Raw genomic sequence first — 20087 nt, forward strand, 5'->3', positions numbered from 1 at the left:
GTACAACGTATTGCTTACGTTTATATTTTTGGCAATTTTGTACCCCTAGAAGGAAACGAGGTAGACCACCCAAATTTATCATGATACATATTAGGGTCCTGTACTATGATACCGCATGTTGAAATTGGGCAATTTCCAAAATTTAAGGGGTGGGCCAACGTACCCCTCCCAAATTTTTCAACGGGTGCATTAATATACCCATGTCTTATGAAAGGTAATGGACCCCTGTATACGCCCATATAACTATATAGGGTAATAACACCTCACCAAAGGGGATAAATTAGGTCAAAAACCCCCGAAATTTGAATTTTTGGCAATTTTTTACCCATGAAAGGGAACGACATAGACCCCCAATACTGATAGAGGTACATACTATGGTCCTAGGCTACCATACCCAATTTTTAGATTTGGCAATTTCCAAAATTTAAGGGGGGTGGTCCTATGTACCCCTGCCAAAATTTAGGGGGTGGGCCAAGGTACCCCTGCCAAAATTTAGAGGGGGTGGTCCTAGGTACCCCTAGGTCATTGACCCCGGGCCAAGGTCATTGACCTTTGACCTATGACGTCACAAAGGTCGGGGTCAAAGTCCAAATTTCGGCCAAGTCATGCAATTACTACTGTTGCGTAATGAGTGAAGGATTCGGGGGCGGATCCAGAGGGGAACGATCGGGGCGATCGCCCCCCCCCACAAGAGGAAACTCTTATTTTATATATAAATAAACCCATCCATAACAAGTTTGGAGCTCTTAAAAGTAGCAGTATTACTGCCGACGCCCCCCCCCCAGAAGTCCGTCCTGGATCCGCCCCTGGAAGGATTATGATTTAATCGGGGCATCAGCCTAAAGAGTTACGGGTAGCACAAACATCCAGGCGGAAATATTTAGATATTCTTAATTCTTTATAAAAACAGAAACCCTTCATAATGTACGTTTCACGTGATCCTGTTTATTGTCTTTAGCATAATTGATTATGCCCCAAGCCGTTTTTCTTACTTGACATCTCTCTTGTTATATGGCACAGGAAATCCAAATTTGATGACTTTTATTCCTACACTATTTTCTTCTTTCGTTTAAAGACATTTCTCAAATTTCTTTCAAAACACGTTGGCCGCCATGTGCATAATTTTGATGCACAAATAGTGTGGTCCAAAATACCCCCAAAATTTGGCTTGGCGGCTAACGTGTTAATCGATACCCTCATTTTCCATGCATGAACAAAATTCCTTCAATACCAATCGCTTATTAGGTGTTTGGTGTTCAATTTGGTGTTTGTTTCGTACGGTGTGCAACACTGGTAGGAGGTGTTTCTTCCAGTTGGTTGCTTCTGAAATCAGCCAATTACAACTCAAGCAGTATCCGATCATTAGCGAAGCTTCTCGATTTGCGTCGATTGTTCGTGACGAGTCGATCGGTATTCGGAAAGCGCTAGAAACCACTTGCAATTTCGGTGTAGTTATTTATTAGATGGTGACAGCTGTTCTGGCGGAGAGTTTGAGAGGTCAAAATAGAGTGCAAGTGCTTACGAGCAGAAAGAGTAGTGACTGCGCTAGTGTATTGTGTCTTGAATTGAGATATAACTTTTCAAAGAATCCATAAAAGGTAAGTAACTGTTTTTACATGAAATACTGCCCCATTATTTCTTGCCTAATTTTTAAGCTGTGAAATTTGGCCTTATCTATAGAGTAAAGAAAACAAGATGTCGATTTACTTTACCGATCCACATGTTCCTAATAATGTTTGGATAATGTTTTAATAGACGAGCGTGTAAACAATCGAAATGTGTTCATACCGGTGAGATGTGTATACCGATGAGAAATAGGCCTACATCAAAGTTTAACTGAAGTATATGTAGCTATTTTACTAATTCATGATGCACAAGCATAAAAGTGTCACAGTAAAGGGATTCATATATTTGGGAAATTTATGTACGTAATGTAGCTTCAAAATACTGGACCTATTCTGTGGTACAAGGGCTTTATTACGCACGATAAATGTTTTTGTTTCATACAGTGTTTTACGTGATCCACATATATACTTCTGCCCTGGCTTGGTTAGATAGGATTTGTACTTTTGAGTCACACCCTATTACAAATTGGCTAGAGCTACTGCTTTTCGAGTAAATTTTTATGAAATGCTGAACCTCCTGAAAGTGAATCGGCACCATCTGCATCGTAAGCAAGGTACTGTGCTGATTTTATGGTGGCATACGTATATTCATGACATATAAACCTCTCTTGACAGCAAGTGCACTCTTACTGCGTCAGGGTGAAGTTGCGTTGATGGGTGCAGATTAACTTGAGGATTTGAGTGTAAATTCAGAATATGAACGTAAACCATAAAAACTATAGTGCATGAAACCCGAACCAACTTGAGGTAAGTAACCACTAAGAAGCACAATACTATCTGAGTCAGGGCAGTAGGGACGTCATGGGAGTGCGTGTGTACGGAGCAGGCTCGTCAGCGACAGTAGGTAGGCGCGTAAACGAGGATAGTAGAATAACACTTCATACAGCATGGTCACTTGCCGTAAGTTTAACACGACTTTGTGACACTTTTATGATCAGTTTGTACATTGACTTCACCAAGTCTTCTTTATGGAGTACTACGTGGTAAGAGCGCTTTTTGTATTTTTACTTTATTATACATGTGAGAGATAAGGTTTTGGTATATTTTGACTAGTTCATGATATTACTTTTTTTCTTCCGTAGATTGTATAAGTGAGATAGCACCGAAAATAGTGTTTCTCTAATTTTGCATTTACTCAGGTTAAAATTCGCTGCGCTTAGGTTTAGAATATGGAGACGTTTTGGGATGTATAGGATAGACACAAAGTCGCTTTCCCCAAAACCAATAAGGAAAGAAAAGAAATGAACGAGCTGTCAGCGAGCTTTAAATTATTTTAATAGTGACTGGCAATGGTAAGTTTTCTTACGTGTTTTGAGTTTTGCACTAAATAAAGTTGTGCCGTGTGATACAGGTGTTGAGTTTAATCTCAAATTAAAGGGAATGTATTTTCGTGCTACAGGCTTGGTGGAAACTAAACTTGGACAAATGTGGTGACAGCAAAGTTGAGATTTTCCATCACATCAAGCCCTGAGGAACCTGAACCATCGGTTCGAGGCTTCAGGTTCTGTGTATGATTTGCTTCGTAACGACCACGAAGTACGAAATGAAGGGATCACTGGACTTGTTGCTTAGTTGTGTATAGATCGAAGAAGTCAACCAGAAGACATGCACGTGATCTAGGATTGACACATTAAGGAACATGTTACGGGGTGTGAAGTTGAACCCTTTTTATCAAAGCTTATACACGCATTGCACAAATGCGACCTGGACCGGCATGTTTAATTTTGTGTTTAGTTTCTCATTCGGACCGAAGCTGACAAACTTCTCAGAACGGATTTTGTAGACAGACGAGACCTCGTTTAAGATGAGCGATCGTGTGAACACAGTTGTTATTGGAGTAATACCATTTCACACGAAATTAACAGTTAAATGTCACTATTTGGGATTATCATAGGACTTTTTTTTTTTTTTTAAAGAAACTAAAACATATCTTCAGATGTTGTAGGAAGTTGTCGTTCTAGAACTTAAAATTAACTCTCATTACGAAAACTTTCCGTTCACGTGGCAACAGTATGGGGCACCGCCTTACTTTGGTGTTGAGGAATTTCTTGGATCAACTTTTCAATGAGTAATTGGATGGGTCGTCGCGGTACGCCAGATTAGTTACCTTCTTCATGTGATCTTACATCATGCGACTTCCCCATGTGGAATATTGTCGAAGACGTGTTTTCTGGTGGCCACAGGATTTGGATCACTTAACAGATAATCGATTGAGCGATTGTACGCCATTCCTCGGTTGTCATATTTGCAAATCCGTGCTGAAGAAATAGGCTACCTAGATTCTTTTATCGTATTTCTTCACGTATTGGGAAAGCAACTTTGTGTCTACTTAGCGTTTCGCAGATAGGAGCCACGATGTTTCACGAAGAAAATTGCTTGAAAATCTCGTCCTTTGGTATTATTGTACTGGGTGCTCTCCGTCCAAATTGATTCTAGAAGGGTTGAGCAGTTATGGGTATAAGTATAGCATGTAACCAACCGCTTTAAAAAAAAAAGTGTGCTGAAAACGAACGAACCTGTGCTAGGTTGGCAAAAATAGTCTCATTAACCATGTGATGGGTCATACTCATTTTTGCCCGGAATATGGAGAATAGAATGTTAGAAACAGAGCTTATAATATGCTGCATTCAAACCGAAAGTGGCAAAAATCAACACTTTCCGTTCTTACGTTGATTATACAGCAAAAGTTGTAATAAATAGCGTGAAGCTGCTTCCTGTATTCGATTAAGCGTCTCAAGGGTACACACACACACACACCAAAAAAAAAGAAACTAGAATTACTTTGATAGAGCACTATTAATTTTGGTCAGGACATAGGCCGAAAGCTAGGAATGGCCTATATGCTTGACGGTGATATTAAAGCCAGATTTGGAAGTTAACAACTATTTCCTGGTTTTACGTTGATCACTATAAAGTAAAAGTGGTAATAACATTAAGTGGTTTCTTATCGATTAATTGTTCCAAGAAAGCATTTCTTCCCCATCCTTAACTCTACTAAGAGCAGGAGTGATACAAATCAATTTTAATTTCCAGTTTCAATATTGAGCAAAAACAAGGAGTAGCGATAAACTTTTTCGATTTATCCATCTAAGAATGTGTAGCATCACTCTCAACCTGGTAATCAAACTATTGTGCAGAGATCAACAAGTTGTTTTACGCCGGCTGTCGTAGAGTAATAACGGTTGTAGCGAGGTAGGCTTACAGTTTTCTGTATTGTTTAACCGTCCCAAGAATATATTCATCTCCACACTAATCTCTTTACTTAAACCGTAAATTGTAATAAAGGTACTACCACCGTTTCGGTATTGGGATCACGGCATAAGAACCATACTCCTTTACGTGGTGTCACGTGACACTGCTACTTGTTCCTTAAATTGATTACGGAGGATATGGAAAAAATTTTTCATATTTCATTTCTGCATTCTTTTCATTATGTAACTCTACATTAGAAACTAACCTGAACACATTGTAATCATTTTCTGTTTTTATTTATATAGTTCAGTGCTTTCTAATTTGTCAAGACTGCAATTAGTTTTTTTTTTTTTTTTTTAATCCTCTTTTAATAAAATATTTGCAATCCTGGCCTAGAATTGGCAATTCAGTAAAAACAAAGGTAGCGTTATGTATGTAATTGTTAAAATTACATTTAAATAATATGGTCGTCAATCAGCATTTAAATCGTGTCAAACTCAGATAGATCCATATTACATATGTCTCTTGGAGCCTGGCTCAGTTATGATTTTTACTGTAATTTTTGGTTGGCTAGTTAGCTTAATATCCTTTACTCATGTAGCCATGAGGGATCTGATACAGTATTTATTTATAAGGAACTAATTTTTTGAGAAGTTATCCCATAAAGTCGTACTAGATGTTAAAAGTTGTGTGAGACTCCTGACTTACTTCATAATGTTCAGGCTTTATATTCATTCCTTGCAAGGACGTGAGATTTTTTCAAATATTGATAAATTTTAAGATTAATAGGAAGATTGACTACTTTCAGATACTAACAGTTTACGTAATATCTTTGCACTCGGTCCTGCAAGTTGCTTATTGACAAGTAGTATACTTTTTTCTTCATCAAAAGTTCCGCCCTGCCCATCCCAACCACCCTATTTATATCAATTTTTCTTAAATTATTAGTTTGTATTCACATTTTGTTTTGAAAGTTGGCATAATTAACCTATTCAAAATTCTTCTATCTCGATCTGATACCACACATTTCTGAAGAACCCTCTGACTCTTTTTAACTAGTATGGTATGAGAAGTGGGATAGGAAGGATGTATGAACCTTCCGTTGTACGATTATGTAGATCATTCTTGGACAGATGAAATGTCAGGTATGATTCCGTTACTAACTAAGCTTTTAGTTAGGATCAATACAACCCTGAGAATTAAAATTCATTTCTGGAGTAGTGAACTTGCGTACAGATGTTTCTTTTGACCTTCCGACCTCACACCAAGGATTCTACACATAGCTAGTCCTCGAATGTTTTTATCATCGAGCATAGATAAAAATAAATTCTCTGGAACAGCGAAGAAACCATTGCGTTGATTGCGATATCCGAGCTTTTTCATCTTTTAGGTAACTTGAAGGATATGGTACACTGGTTCAGAAAGGCATCTATGGTTGCAACGGTGCTGAGTGGTTCGAAAATCAATACCAGTGACTATTAGCTTGTAGATCTCAGATCTGTTTAAGATGATGATTCGAGCTCCTTCGTGGTTAAGCGGTTAGGGAATGCGCTTTTCGTGTGGAGGCCTAGCTTAGATACCTGGCGGAGTTCATGGTTCGGATCCCATTTTAAGCTCTAGGTCCACGTCTCATAGCATCGCTGCTGAAACGAGCGCTAAGCTCGAGATGAAATCAAAGCTAATTCTGCAGGAACTTTTCATGATTTCTCACGGTGGCAAAGTTCAGTCATTGCATTTGCACGCAGCGATATCGAAATGGATCCTCGCTGCAGCTTTGTTAAAAGTTTACTATCTCTTTGCGATTGGCGTAAGACTTAAGGAGTTTCTTGTACTGTCTCTTTATCAAGATAATTATTCTGACACAATGAAGAACAGGAATCGACGCTTCACCGCAAATTTCTGAGTTTAGCAGCAATCTCTTAACAAATTTCTCCGGCTTTGTTGTCGGTTCTCCTTCTGGTGATTGTAATACGGTAATTAAAATATCGCGATAGTTTCTCTTGTGGGCAGACCATTGCCCCTGAGCTCGTTCGGGCCACCAGTAATAGGACAGTTACTTTTATTTAATTTTTGAGCCATTGTGGGTCTCAGAACAACGAACTAAACAAGTAAACGTTGAAGAGTTTTCAACCGGGGCCGAAGCTGACGCCACACTACAGAAACAATACCTTACAGAACTAAAATAAAAAAATAAAAAAAATAAAATAATACACCTTCCTTCGTATCACAATCAAATCTGACATTTGAATACTAGCTACCCGAAATTACACGCTTGTTAACTGTTTTGAAAAACAATCCAGTGTCACTGGTCATGATTTGACATGGTTAGTTTTCATTGAGGCAATCTCGAAAAGTTGCGAATAAATCTTTTGAGTTAGGTGGCAGGAATCATAGCACAAAGAACGCAGTTTCTGCGTATTGAAATGTCTTAATTTTTTTAAGAACAGAAGAAATACTTTGTAATTAGATGTTAAGCCCAAGCAATATTCTTGACTATGATCGTGTGTTATAGTACTAGAGATGCAAGGGCTCGGAAAAAAACCGGCTTTTTTGGAAAAAAACTCGGTTTTTTATGCTTTGCTTTTTTGCTTGGGAAATTTTGGGCTTTTTTCAAAATTCTGCTTTAAATCGATAAAGCAGACTTTGTTTCGCTTCTCTATAACACAGAAAGTCATTTAATTAGTGGTTGATGCCGATAATAATATAAAACCTCGAAAGTAAACCATGAATTTCGAAAAGATATTTTAAACAATTTTACTTCAACATTTTTACATTATGAATTCCAAAGGATTAACCAATGTATATAATAAACACATTTTAACCTCCTATATACAAAAGTAAGCAGAGTTGGCAAGAACCATGGTTGTTTCTGAAAATGCCAAAAACCCGTTTTGGGGGGGCAGTTTAAACCAGGCTTTTTTGGGATTTAAACCAGGTTTCTTTGATTTAGATATTATGCTTTATGTATTTGTATTACATATTCACAGAAATAAGTTTGTTTCGCCTTGGTGTTATTATTCAACAACGGGGTTATGCTGGAAGAGGTCTCATAAGCTTAAAGAAGTCCGGTCAGTAAATTTCTTAAATTGAGAAACTCCCGCCCTAGCCATCGGGAAAATCCCGTCATTCTTTTAAATGTAAAACAATAACGGGAAAATCCTGTAAAATTTAATTTGCATGTAAAATTTAAAGGTCAATGTATTATAATCAGTACGCTAAAACTGAGTGACACACAATCATAGTCAACGTCTTGCGAATAAAATCAGAAAAATAAACACACTGCTGAACAAGACTGCACTTATTTAATATAAAAACACATTTACACGTGACGTTTCGATCTTCTATCCAAGATCCTCATCAGACGTACACTCACGTGATGAGGATCTTGGATAGAAGATCGAAACGTCACGTGTAAATGTGTTTTTATATTAAATAAGTGCAGTCTTGTTCAGCAGTGTGTTTATTTTTCTAAAACTGAGGTATTAAATTACAAATTTAGTATGTAGGTATCATTGAAAGTCCAATCCAAGCTAATGTTGGAAGCTAAGTAGGCAATCGATAAATTTTACCAATTTTAATCAATATATTTAAGCAACCTTCGCTTCTTTATAAAACAACAGGCATGCAGAAATATATAATTTGGTTTCGTTTTGTATGTTTAGGCTTAACATCCTTACGTAATACCGAGGTTATCAAGGAGAAGACTTTCGCTTAAAGTGACATCCGAAAGAGTACTTGGTTTACACATGAAAGAAGGGTTGTGGTTCGACCGACAATTGAACATGGGACACCTTGATTAAAAGGTGAAAAGGAAATAAGACTAATGCAGATGGTTTGACATGTGTAACGTCACTATGAAGTTCACACGATTCGCATTTTTGTTCTTTTAATTTTTTTTTAGTTTAAACCAGTTATTAAAAAAAAAAAGAAACAGCTGGTGTAAACGAGCCAACCCTAAGAGTAAAAACTTCTTTCAAAAAATACACAAATAACTAGCAAAATTGTATGTAGTATTTTTACTTCAAAATATTCCATACCCTCTTTTTGAAACAAAATAAAATTAAAATAAAACATAAGAGAAATACTTAGATTTGTATGATACAATTAAAGGCTGCACATGGTTCTGTATATTCTTGAAATTCTACAGTCAAGTTTTTTATAACCACCATCAAGGGCGCCCATCAGGGGGGTTAAGGGGGCGCTTGCCCCCGCTAGAGGAAAATGTACTTCAGAATATTGAAAATCCAATAGGATTTTTACATTAGTTACAGCAAAATTTGAAACTATTTTTGAAACGTCGCTTATACTTCCCCTCCTTGGAAACCACAACATGGGCGCCCTTAACCACCATCATGGTTTACCCAGTCCTCAAGTTTTCTGAATTTTTAACAAGAGGGATTCAACATATCATTACGGAACAAAAAAGAAAAAAAAAAGACTACGGAATATATTTAAGTTAAGCTAAATACAACTGAACAACAAACGTGACTGAGTGGTTGGCTTTTGCGCTTCTATCGTGAAGTCCGGGATTCAACCCAGCATTCGACCATTCTGATAAAGCCTTCCTTCATTCCATCTGAGAATGTAGAAATAGTGAGTGTACTGGCCGACTAGGAGTGTAGGAGTTGGCCGACTTCCTTTCTTATTGTTTTTAAATCGTTATTATTACTAATTACCAGCAGTGACGGTTTTGCGAAGGTTAGAGGATCGGTCTTTCGGACTGAAGCCTGTTCTCCAAAGTTGTGGAATGTCTAAAACGAACGAAATATCTATTAGTTATGCCTTTACTCATAAACTTTAAGCTCCCGTCAAATAAAAATTACGAATGTTTAGAAAAACTAAACATCAGTAGTAAGAAAACCCCTCCCAAAACACTTTTTTAAATTCGCCACTGATTCTCAGTATAAAATGATATTCAAGGTTATATCCGGAAGATTATTGCTAAACATATAAACGAAACGAAATATTAGTTATGCCTATACTCATAAACTTCAAGCACCTCCCAAATAAAATTAGGACTTTTTAGAAAACGAAACAATCAGAGAAACCCCTCCCAAAGTACTTTTCTAAATCCGCTATTGATTATTTGTATAAATTGGTATTCAAGGTTGTATCTGGAAAATTATTGCTAAATCATTGCACAACTACAGTATAACAGAAATGTGCAAATGCGGTTTGACGGACATATTGAAAAACGTATGCTTTGACGGATATATAGAAAAACGTAAGTTTAACTTTCGTGCTAGAAGCTGGAGTACTAAGCTCTTAGAAATGAAACACGGATGACAAACTAAAATGATCTAGAGAAGGAAAAAAATGTCAATAACTCAAAAATTAAAATAAAGTTAAATAACCTGTAAAATTGCCCTCAAATACTACATTCTTCATGTTAGCTTTAATTCGTAAAATATGTGCTCCATCCATCTTGATGGTGAATTACAGAGCTAAATATGGCATTCAGGTCGTGGAAATCTTATCTAACTATAGAATATACTATAAGAAAGCTATTTGGATAGAAAAATCATGAAAATGAAAAAAGCCAAAATTTCCAAAATTCTCGGTTTTTTTCCAAAAAAGCCGGCTTTTTATGTGAAAAAAACCATCGATTCAAAAAAGTCGGCTTTTTTGCATCTCTATATAGTACTGTTATTTTTTGACATCTGAAAATAAATCAATTTTGAAATTTGTCATAAATTGTTGTTTTTAAGACTCTCACAAGGAGTAATGATGAAGTTATGAAAAAGATCCTCACATGTCTCACAACTCTAGGCACCCAAGGTGCTCTTGTTCTTCGAACGGACAGCTATTGAAAATTGCCAATTTGGGGCACTTGCGGGAAATAAAGGTTAAGCCTGAAAATAACGAAGAAAAAATCTTGGATTTTGCAGTAGTCTATGCAAAACTTTTGAAACCTAGTGCGATATCATTGGACTACTTCCATCTCTTTAGCTTTACCCTACCCGTATGTCACGATCTATAATACTTATTGTCAGGGTGGATTGATTTAAATCACGATTTTAATCAAGATTTAAATCACTTGATTTTTAAAATAAAAATCGTTGATTTAAATCAAATTCCGAAATAAATTAAAGTGAAAATAAGTAAAATCCCGTTTCTGTTCTGTTATTTCGACTATGGAAGATAATAATCATAGTACAATGAGACTCAAATATATGTACAGCACAGTATGAAAACGAGTATCATGCAGAGGATGATTAGGGAAAATCCCACTTTGAACGGGTAACGGGAGAATCCTGCTTTCATTTCTTCGTAACATAGGGTTTTTAAATTTTGTGTCCACGTCTGTTTGTTTCTAGATAATAGAGGGGTCCGATCCCCTTTCCGAAACAAAACAAAAAAAATTAAAACTTTAGGCGAAATTTATGTACTAAATACATAGAAGTTCCTCGGGATCGTAATACGGCAAATTTTGGATGCGTTAAAATATCGAATAATACTTTTGATAAAGTGGATTCTTTCAAATATCTAGGATCAGTATTAACAGACGAAAACGATATTTACGAAGAAATAAAATGTCGACTAAAAGCAAGGAATTCTTATTCAGTTCAAAATCTCTTGTCACGAATTCTTTCCAGGAATTTGAAGATTAAAATATATATGACTGTTGTTCTCAGGGTGTCTACCAAGCAATCTTAGTGTCTCACGAAAAGTGACATATTTAAATCATGAAAATGAAATCTTTCAGTTTTACGTCCCACGGTTATACTGGTTAGGCTAAGGGAGACGGTGATTATGAGAGATGAATGAAATGAAAAAAGTGGGAGGAAACGGGAGAACCCCGAGAAAACCCACGAGCACGGTGTTTGTCCACCACAAAGTCCACACGGCGCGAGCTGGGATCGAACCAGGGACCCCAAGCACCGAAGGTGAACGCTCTATCAATGAGCCAGCGCGCCTCCAACGTATATTTATTACCTGTAATTTGACTATTTTAGTGACATTCCTTCATCCCTCACAGCCTGGGGAAAGATTTTTCCCTAAAACAATGAAATTCCCTGACTTTCCCTGACCCTGCAAATTCCCTGACTTTTCCTGACTGGTAGACACCCTGGTTCTGTATGGTTGCAAAACGTGGTCGCTTACTATGACGGAAGAACGTAGACTGAAAGTATTTGAAAACAAGATCCTGAGACGAAAGTATTTGAGAACAAGATCCTGAGACGAATATTAAGACCCAAGAAGAACGGGAATGGCGGAAACTTGATAATGAGAAACTACATAATTTAATACGGTTTATCAAACATTGTTAGGGTCATCAAGTCTAGGAGACTCAGGTGGCAGGTCATGTAGAAAATAGGAACATTTTCAAATTGTTAACTGGAAGACCAATCGGCAAACGACCATTAGGAAGATCTAGGCGCAGATGGGATGACAATATAAAGATGAATCTCGCAGAAATAGGAATACAAAGTAGAAACTAGATCCACTTGGCTAAGGATAGAAGTCAGTGGAGAGTTTTCGTGAACGGCATTGAACCTCCGGGTTCCATAGGCCATAGTTAATTAGTTAATTTTAGGCGAAATTTATGTACTTGACATGTATTTCGTGCCGCTGGCTATTTCCGATTTTCTAAAAATATACCCCTGCCAAATATCAGTAACTTTCGTGAAAAGAAAAGTTTCGTGTTGATAAACCTTGCTGTACGTTTTTTTCTTTAATGCTTAAGAAACATTGTTTGGGATTGAAATAGGTTAACGATTGGGGATTAATTCAAAATTAAACCAAACTACTTTCACTTAAATGGCATAATTGTCATTTAATATTAATTCCTAATGTATTTTCTCCAGTTCGCGACTTGCATTATACGAGGAGAAAGATTTGATTTAAATCAAAAAAATCGATTTAAATAAAAAAAAAAATCAACAAAAGTGATTTTTATTAGAAAAATCATGATTTTTTTTCCACCCTGCTTATTGTCTCGAAATACACTTATTTCTGTAAGTTAGCAATTTTTCAGTGAAACTGATGGTGACCAAATATAGGTTTCACTGTAATTCAGCTGATAGCGGCGTGTACATTGAGATTTTCCTGCACAAATAATTCGGGAAACTAGCCAATGGCAATAACTTCGTGACGAGCTTTGTTTTTCGTCTCGCATCGGTACGTGATATATTAATTATGGAGTTTTATATATATATATGATAGGTTTTATAACCTATGATGGCTACCACCGATTCCATTGAAAACTGGAAAACTATTTTGCCATTATTTAAATGTTGATTGATAAACCTATTTAAATGTGATTTTAACATAAATTACCTCCAAAACGCTACACTCGTTGTTGAATTGTTTCGGGTCTTCCTGGAGCTGACACCGGTACAGTTTCACCTCTACCGGCTCTTACTTCTGGACTCAGATTCATCGTAATACCAGATTTTTACAAAGAAGCGCAAACTGATTCCAGTTATTTTCTTTTTCTTTTTACAGTGCAACATGAATCCGACCATCATTTGTTATAGGGACGAAAACAACTCACAGCTCAGTGTGTCCGTATCGACTGGACGAATGCGAAATATGAGTGGAGTCTTTTCTGCTCATGCACGCGCCGACATGAGGCACAATAACCCCTCTTGCATTTGTTATTCTCAATGGACAGATCCAAATCTAATATAGCCTCCCTGCTGAAAGGAACGCCAAACCCCAGACTCTCGTTTTCTCCCCTTCACCCTTGAATTGACCTTTTAAACTATAACAGTAGATGTTTTCAGGGGTTAAGAATTAAGATCGCGTGCTCTGTCAAATATTCAAATGTGCAACAAACAGGCAAATTTAATAATTCCCAGCATATGAACAACATTGCTTCAATATGACCAAGTTAAGATGTTTTACGATACTCCAAATCTTCGAACCATGTACCCAAGAGCAGTTCAGTCATTAAATTTAACTGCATTTTCTTCAAGTAAGTGCTAAGTCAAGTTTTCATGTCGGCATAGGATCCACAGAGCTTGTCTTCCTCAAATATTCTTTTTTAACCTCAAGCGACTATAATGGTGGATAATTAAGTTCTTGAAATTAAAAAATATAAAATTTTTATGTACGATATATATTCTGCAGTTTGGTTCTAATCAGACTTGTTTGCAGCTTATAATGCAGTTTTGGTGTCTTCAAAGAAGACTATTAATTTTTTTTTTTTTAACTACACATGTCAAGTTTTGACAGACGCGAAATTATCAATATTGTTTGCTACGCGTAGATACACATTTTGAGATATCTGCACCTGTCAAGCTGTTGCCTACATTTAGTACGTTATAAATAAATAGACGTTTTTGGATTTTTTTAAAAAAATATTATTTTTATTCATTATTTATTTATTTGTTTTTTTATACATGTGTCGTTTCACAAAAAGACTATTCAGCTATCAAAAGAAATTGATATTGCATATAGCTAGAAAAGTTAAATATAAGTGAGGAAAGAGTTAAGCATAAAACTAAATTTTCCAATTGAGTGAAACAACTTCAAAAGTGATAAATGCCTCGTACACAGACAGATATTGGGATTCACAATGCCAGCACGGTGCTGGTTTAAGCTGTAATATTTTCTATTGTATAAGCTTTGCTTTAGTAGACTTAAATTCGATTAAAACTACTATGTATGTTGGTACTTACGGAAGTTTTTCTTTTTCTTTTTGTAGATGTCTCTTATTCCACTGTTGTACCGTGATTTGTGGTCAGACTTCGACCGCCCAGTAAGCCTGTTCGACCAAAATTTCGGGCATGGTTTGTTCAGAGACGAATTGTTTCAACCTTCCCTGCTGAGGGCTGGCTACATTAGGCCGTGGCGGCATCAGCGACAGAAAGATAGTGGCGTATCTAGTGTGAAGAACGACAAAGAAAAGTTTCAAGTGATCCTGGATGTTCAACAGTTTGCTCCGAATGAATTGACTGTAAAGACTGTTGACGATTGTGTAGTCATTGAGGGCAAGCATGAAGAGAAGGAAGATGAGCATGGCTTCATTTCAAGACACTTCGTTCGCCGCTACCAATTGCCCAAAGACGTTGAACCAGAGTCTGTTGTTTCCAGTCTTTCTTCAGATGGTGTTCTCACAGTTTCGGCACCAAAGAAGGTAAGATTATTCTTTGATTTGTCGTGTATAACTATTGACCGCCCAGGGTACTGTCTGTAGTCGTCAAATAAGGCATGGAGACGTTTTACGTCTATTTGGAGGAAGCTTGCAATTGAATCATGTGGGAACTGTTGCATTGTGAGGGTATAGTGTTCCTGCTGGCGTATCAGTGTGTTATAAATTTTCTATCTGTAGCTTTTACATGGAGTTCGTTACCTTATTTTGAGAAGTAAATATTATAAGCGTAGTTTAAGACTATTTTTCTTGCAATCAAAATTGTAAAACTTAACACTTCGAGTCGTGAACTTACATCAAATATATCCTTTTCCTGGCAATATTTAGCAGTTTTTTTAAGTATTGAGTGTATTAGTGAACGTTTTGTACTAACCGCAACAGTTTCCTGAATGTCAAAATACGAAGACTTAATAATAATAATATATAATTATTGCTATAATTACCGTTAAATCTAAAAATAAATGATAAAGCTCGAATATCTAATACGATCATGAAATTTTCTTTAATTTATCAGGAATGTGCATCAGTCACATGAGAGGGGGGAGGGGTAATAAGAAAAGCAGAAACCTGACCTGATAGTAATCTTTCCATAAAAGCTTTAAAAAAAAAAAAAAAAAAAAAAAAAAAGCTAGATCTCCTTTGTGTATTTGGAAGAGTATTGTATATAAAAGTTAGAGCTTGAAAATAAGTAGTTAGTCATAAAACAATTATACTGAGATATGAAATTTATTTGTAAATTTAGTAGGGATCGATGTATAGTGTTACAAATGTTCAGTTCTGGTATATTGGATACGCTTCCAGTTCTTTAGAATACAGAATTATAACGCAACAACCTAAATATCTTCAAATAAAGAAACTAGTTCAAAATTTGAATAACTTATCATGGTTGTAATGTTACTAAATATTTTCGCCTCGAGCATGTCGAGTAGTTTCAGTAGGGCGATTTTATTTGTTAGAGAATCTATTTTTTTACTATACCTGTACAAAGGTTGGATTGTTTCAGGGTTTTGTTGCTAAATATTTGGAGGATTAAACTTAAGTCCATTTTGTTTTAATTTCAGGCATTACCCCCACCAGAAGCAAAGGAGAGAGTTGTAAGCATTACACAGACGGGAGAACCAGCAGCTAAGGATCCTAAACCTGTGGAAGCCAAAAAGTAAATACTTCTGGTGTATCTAAAATAAATCTACCTTCGCATATTCATTGTATTTTACATTTCATAATTTAAGACTGATAGGTTTTTGTTTTGATGTTCAGTGTTGTTCTAAAATTTTGTATGATTCAAAATGTTAATAAATTGTAGAAATTGAATTTGATTTATTTTATTTGCATATTGTTTCGCAGTTATTAACCAGTGGAATTAGTTCGGATATTTCTGTATTACAGAGGTTTGAGGGAGTTACAATGTGTGTGTGTGAATGGATAAGCTAAGGCAGTACTAATATTAAATTAAGTTAGAAGAAACTAATCTCTTTCAGAAGAGTAATTTATCACTAGGTGAAGTTTGGATATCATCTTAGTCTTTTACGCGTAAAAAAAATCCATAGATAAGTAGTTTTTAAAAGGATGGTGTGGCTTAATGCTTGAGTACTCTCCTGTAACAAGAGTGAAGACATGGTCCTGTGTTGAATTCCTCGTGAAGCACACTTTTCGGTATTGACCCAACAACATTAAGGCAAGGGGAAACTTTAATAAAGTAGTAATAATTACACATCACTTCTTTGAACTACGTAGTCTGGCTGATCGCAACCAACCATTTGTCTTTGAGTACTCATGATCGGAATTACGAATTCGATGGAAGTGTAAATGGGCACAGGAATCTTTAAGTATGTCATCCTTTAACTTTCAATGTTAGTTTCATTTTTAAGACTATGCTTTGTATGAATGTCATACAATAACTAATGTTATGCCGCAATAAATTAACCTTATAGAAAGTTTGAGATCTGTTCGTGCTCGCCTCCTTATGCTATTTCGATTTTGGATTGATTTTTTAATTATATATATTTTTTATTTGTTTATTTATAGAATACTTAGTGTTCCAGTGTAATGTTATAAAACGACAATAAGAATTAGTTCTTTGTCGTGTTTTCTTCATTCATTGGTGACAATTGATCAGGGGCGGATCTGTTTTTATCTGGTTAAATATTGCAGGTCAGTTATTGTTGGAGAAAAATTTGCAACATACTTTTCTTTACTATATTTCACATTTTATGGTTTGGATAGTTTTCAGGAATTGTATGCCTGGAATTCTAAATTTCACCTATATAAATTAATCAAGCTACGAGTAGATGTGCTGTTCATTTCTTGGACATATTTATCAAATATGAGCTTAAATTTGCCATGTACTGCTCTGTATAAACCTTATTTTCTTGGTTGAATGAAGCTGTTTTTGTTGAGCATGAACGTTCAAGGCTCCAGTTTACCAAGGTCGTCTTTGAATTTACGCCATAGTAGTGTTCTTAAGTTTACGTGATATTGGGTTCACTCTTGCAAAATTTTCCATTTAATTTGAACGAAACTAAAGTTGTTTCTGCACCTAAGGGAGCTTGTTACGGAAGTTACACTTGGGTTTGTTTGTAACTTAAGTTTAAAAAAGAAGTTTCTTAATGTACTAACCGTCCTGTACAATTAATAGATTACGTAAGCTTTATTTCCTGAGTTTCAAGTGATAAAATTGTACCAGTATCACTTCCGTCACGAACCTCCTCTGTTTTGTACCCTGTAGGTTAAGTTTATGAAACTATTAAGTTAATTACTATATATAGGGGAAGGTTTTAAATCCTTGTCGTTTGTTTTGAACGTGTCTGCTACAATTTTATATTTTCCTTTAACTTGCAATGACTTCGCAATTTCAGTTTTAAATCTGCAGTTATTTTAATAAATATATTAGTCATACAGGCTGTACGAGTTCTTTCCTATGTTAGGTTCACATATTAACATCGAACTGAATTTTTTTTTAATGTGTTTACTCTTGCAGTCGTTGCATTTTTCGTCAGCTGAATTTATGAATGAAACCTATTTGTTTAGTAAATTCTATGGATTACAAACTAAAAGTAGGTTTGAATATTTAAAAAATGCCAATTAAGTGGTTTGTACAGTAAAAGGGTCTGTGAATGCGAAATGATTATAGTATTATTCTGAACATTTTCCATCAGAAAACCGTTCGGTATTGCTTATTTTAATCTGAAACCTCATTTTCTAGTGTTGCACAGACATAATTTTGTTAAATTTAGTTCAATTTAAGGTAGATATTAAAAAGATTCCTTGAACAAATTCCCAGTTTCTCTCAAGTAGCAATACCTACTATGAGAGTTTAAGTATTTATGCAACCCCGAGATTATGAAGTACAGGACATACCATTAACCTGCATTCCCCTGCACGCTGTATGAATCCAAGAACTGTATAAAGGTGGGCAAGAAATTACTAGGTATTAAGAAAAAAACTAATATTGATTATTAGAAAAAACATTTACCAATGTTTGCAAAAATACTCGTAATCTCTAAATGACATCAAAAATACCTTCTGTTTCTTTGTTCGAAGTATTTGAAGGTTTCAATATGAGAAAACAGTGTTGATCCATTTTTGCCCATTAAATTAGAAGCAAACTACTTAAAGATAGGGGCTAACTTTCTTCCATTGTCAAGTGTTTCATCAAGGGATTTTTGGAAAGGAGAATGGTACTACTTAGCACTGAAGCTGGAACTTTATTCCGAATAGCAAGGCTACTGTGGATTCAGACCTACGTACGAAATATCAAATCTTTTCAGATCTTTCTGTCATTATAAATATTAGCTGCAGTACTTGTACAATCCGCGGCAAAAAACCTGCAACATGAGCATATAAGTTTGTTGTGAAATGACGAAGTCTTTTGCTCCAAAATAAATGTGCACGGGAGGAGGCCGAGGTTTATCCTGGCGTGATTCGTTCCACTTAGACGTTATGTTCATTCTCTGTGCTGTTAGGCGTAGTTTCACAAAAAATTTACATCCTCGTGTTGCAGGTTTTTTGCCGCGGATTGTACCTAACATTGCTTCACAGATTTATGAAGCAATAAGTGAAAATGTGTATCGGAAAACGTGAATACCAAACTTCTGCAAGTCTTCTAATACCTAGGTACAAACCAGCAAATTAGCAATCATAAAGAAAGAAAGATAGAAAAAAAAAACTGATGGTAAAGTGGCAAAAAAACTAAATGTCGAAGGTTCAAATCCACCCTAGGAAAAATTTTCACAAGTGAAATTATGAAATAAAAAGAAATAATTATTTACTGGAAAATGTAACTTTTAACAAACTGAAACAGTTTCAGATAAGTAATACTTTTGCATATTAATAGAAATATCTTACATGTAATGCTGACTTTTTTTTTAGATTTTTTTTTTTCCATATTGTAATTATTTAGAATTAATCATATGATTTAAGGATCTCTGTCGAGGAATTTAAAGCTTAAAATATATAAAACGATAATCATGCCTGTTCTGTATGGTTTCGAAACATGGTAGCTTACTCTGAGGGAAGAACATAGACTGAAAGTATTTGAGAACAAAATCCTCAGCCGAATATTCGGATCCAAGAGGAACGGGAATGGGGAATGGCTAAGACTTCATAATGAGGAACTACATAAATTATACGGCTTACTAAACATTGTTAGGGTCAAGTCTAGGAGGCTTAAGTGGGCAGGATATATAGCCAGGCTGGAAGAAAGTATGAACGCTTTCAAAGTGTTAGCGGTAAGACCAATCGGAAAACTACCATTAGGAAGACTTAGGCGCAGATGGGAAGACAATATTAAGATGGATCTCGCAGAAATAGGAATGCAAAGTAGAAACTGGATCCAGTTGGCTAAGGATAGAAGTCAGTGGAGAGCTTTTGTGAAAGCGGCATTGAACCTCCGGATTCCATAGGCCATAGCGTTAGCTTACGAAGCATGAATAGATGCCTAGGCTGATACTACAAATATCTTAGATGAATTGCGCATTTACTGAAAAGATGGGTTCTACTGACATTGGGTAGTCTATATACTCTTCGTGTTCTAGGGCCTAGGGGAGAGAAGATAAGATTTCACATCAGGTTACGTCACACACAGTCGCACACCTTCATTTTCATTAAAAATGGTAAAACCAAGAGAGACCAATTTCATCTCACTTTCCTTTGTGGCAGTCGGACACAAATCA

The 20087-nt window shown here is 35.9% G+C and overlaps 1 protein-coding gene across 1 annotated transcript; it reads left to right on the plus strand.

Moving 5' to 3' along the window:
• Positions 1-1389: 1389 nt before the first annotated feature.
• On the plus strand, positions 1390-16232 carry LOC145690526 (protein lethal(2)essential for life-like). The gene is made up of 3 exons (XM_081765487.1): positions 1390-1598; positions 14470-14901; positions 15978-16232. Exons 2-3 carry the CDS (start codon positions 14470-14472, stop codon positions 16074-16076), a joined length of 531 nt encoding a protein of 176 aa, XP_081621613.1. The 5' UTR covers positions 1390-1598; the 3' UTR covers positions 16077-16232.
• Positions 16233-20087: the final 3855 nt, after the last annotated feature.

Source organism: Thermobia domestica, chromosome 7 (assembly GCF_964235325.1).
Source record: "Thermobia domestica chromosome 7, izTheDome1.hap1.1, whole genome shotgun sequence".
NCBI classification, from domain to species: Eukaryota; Metazoa; Arthropoda; class Insecta; order Zygentoma; family Lepismatidae; genus Thermobia; species Thermobia domestica.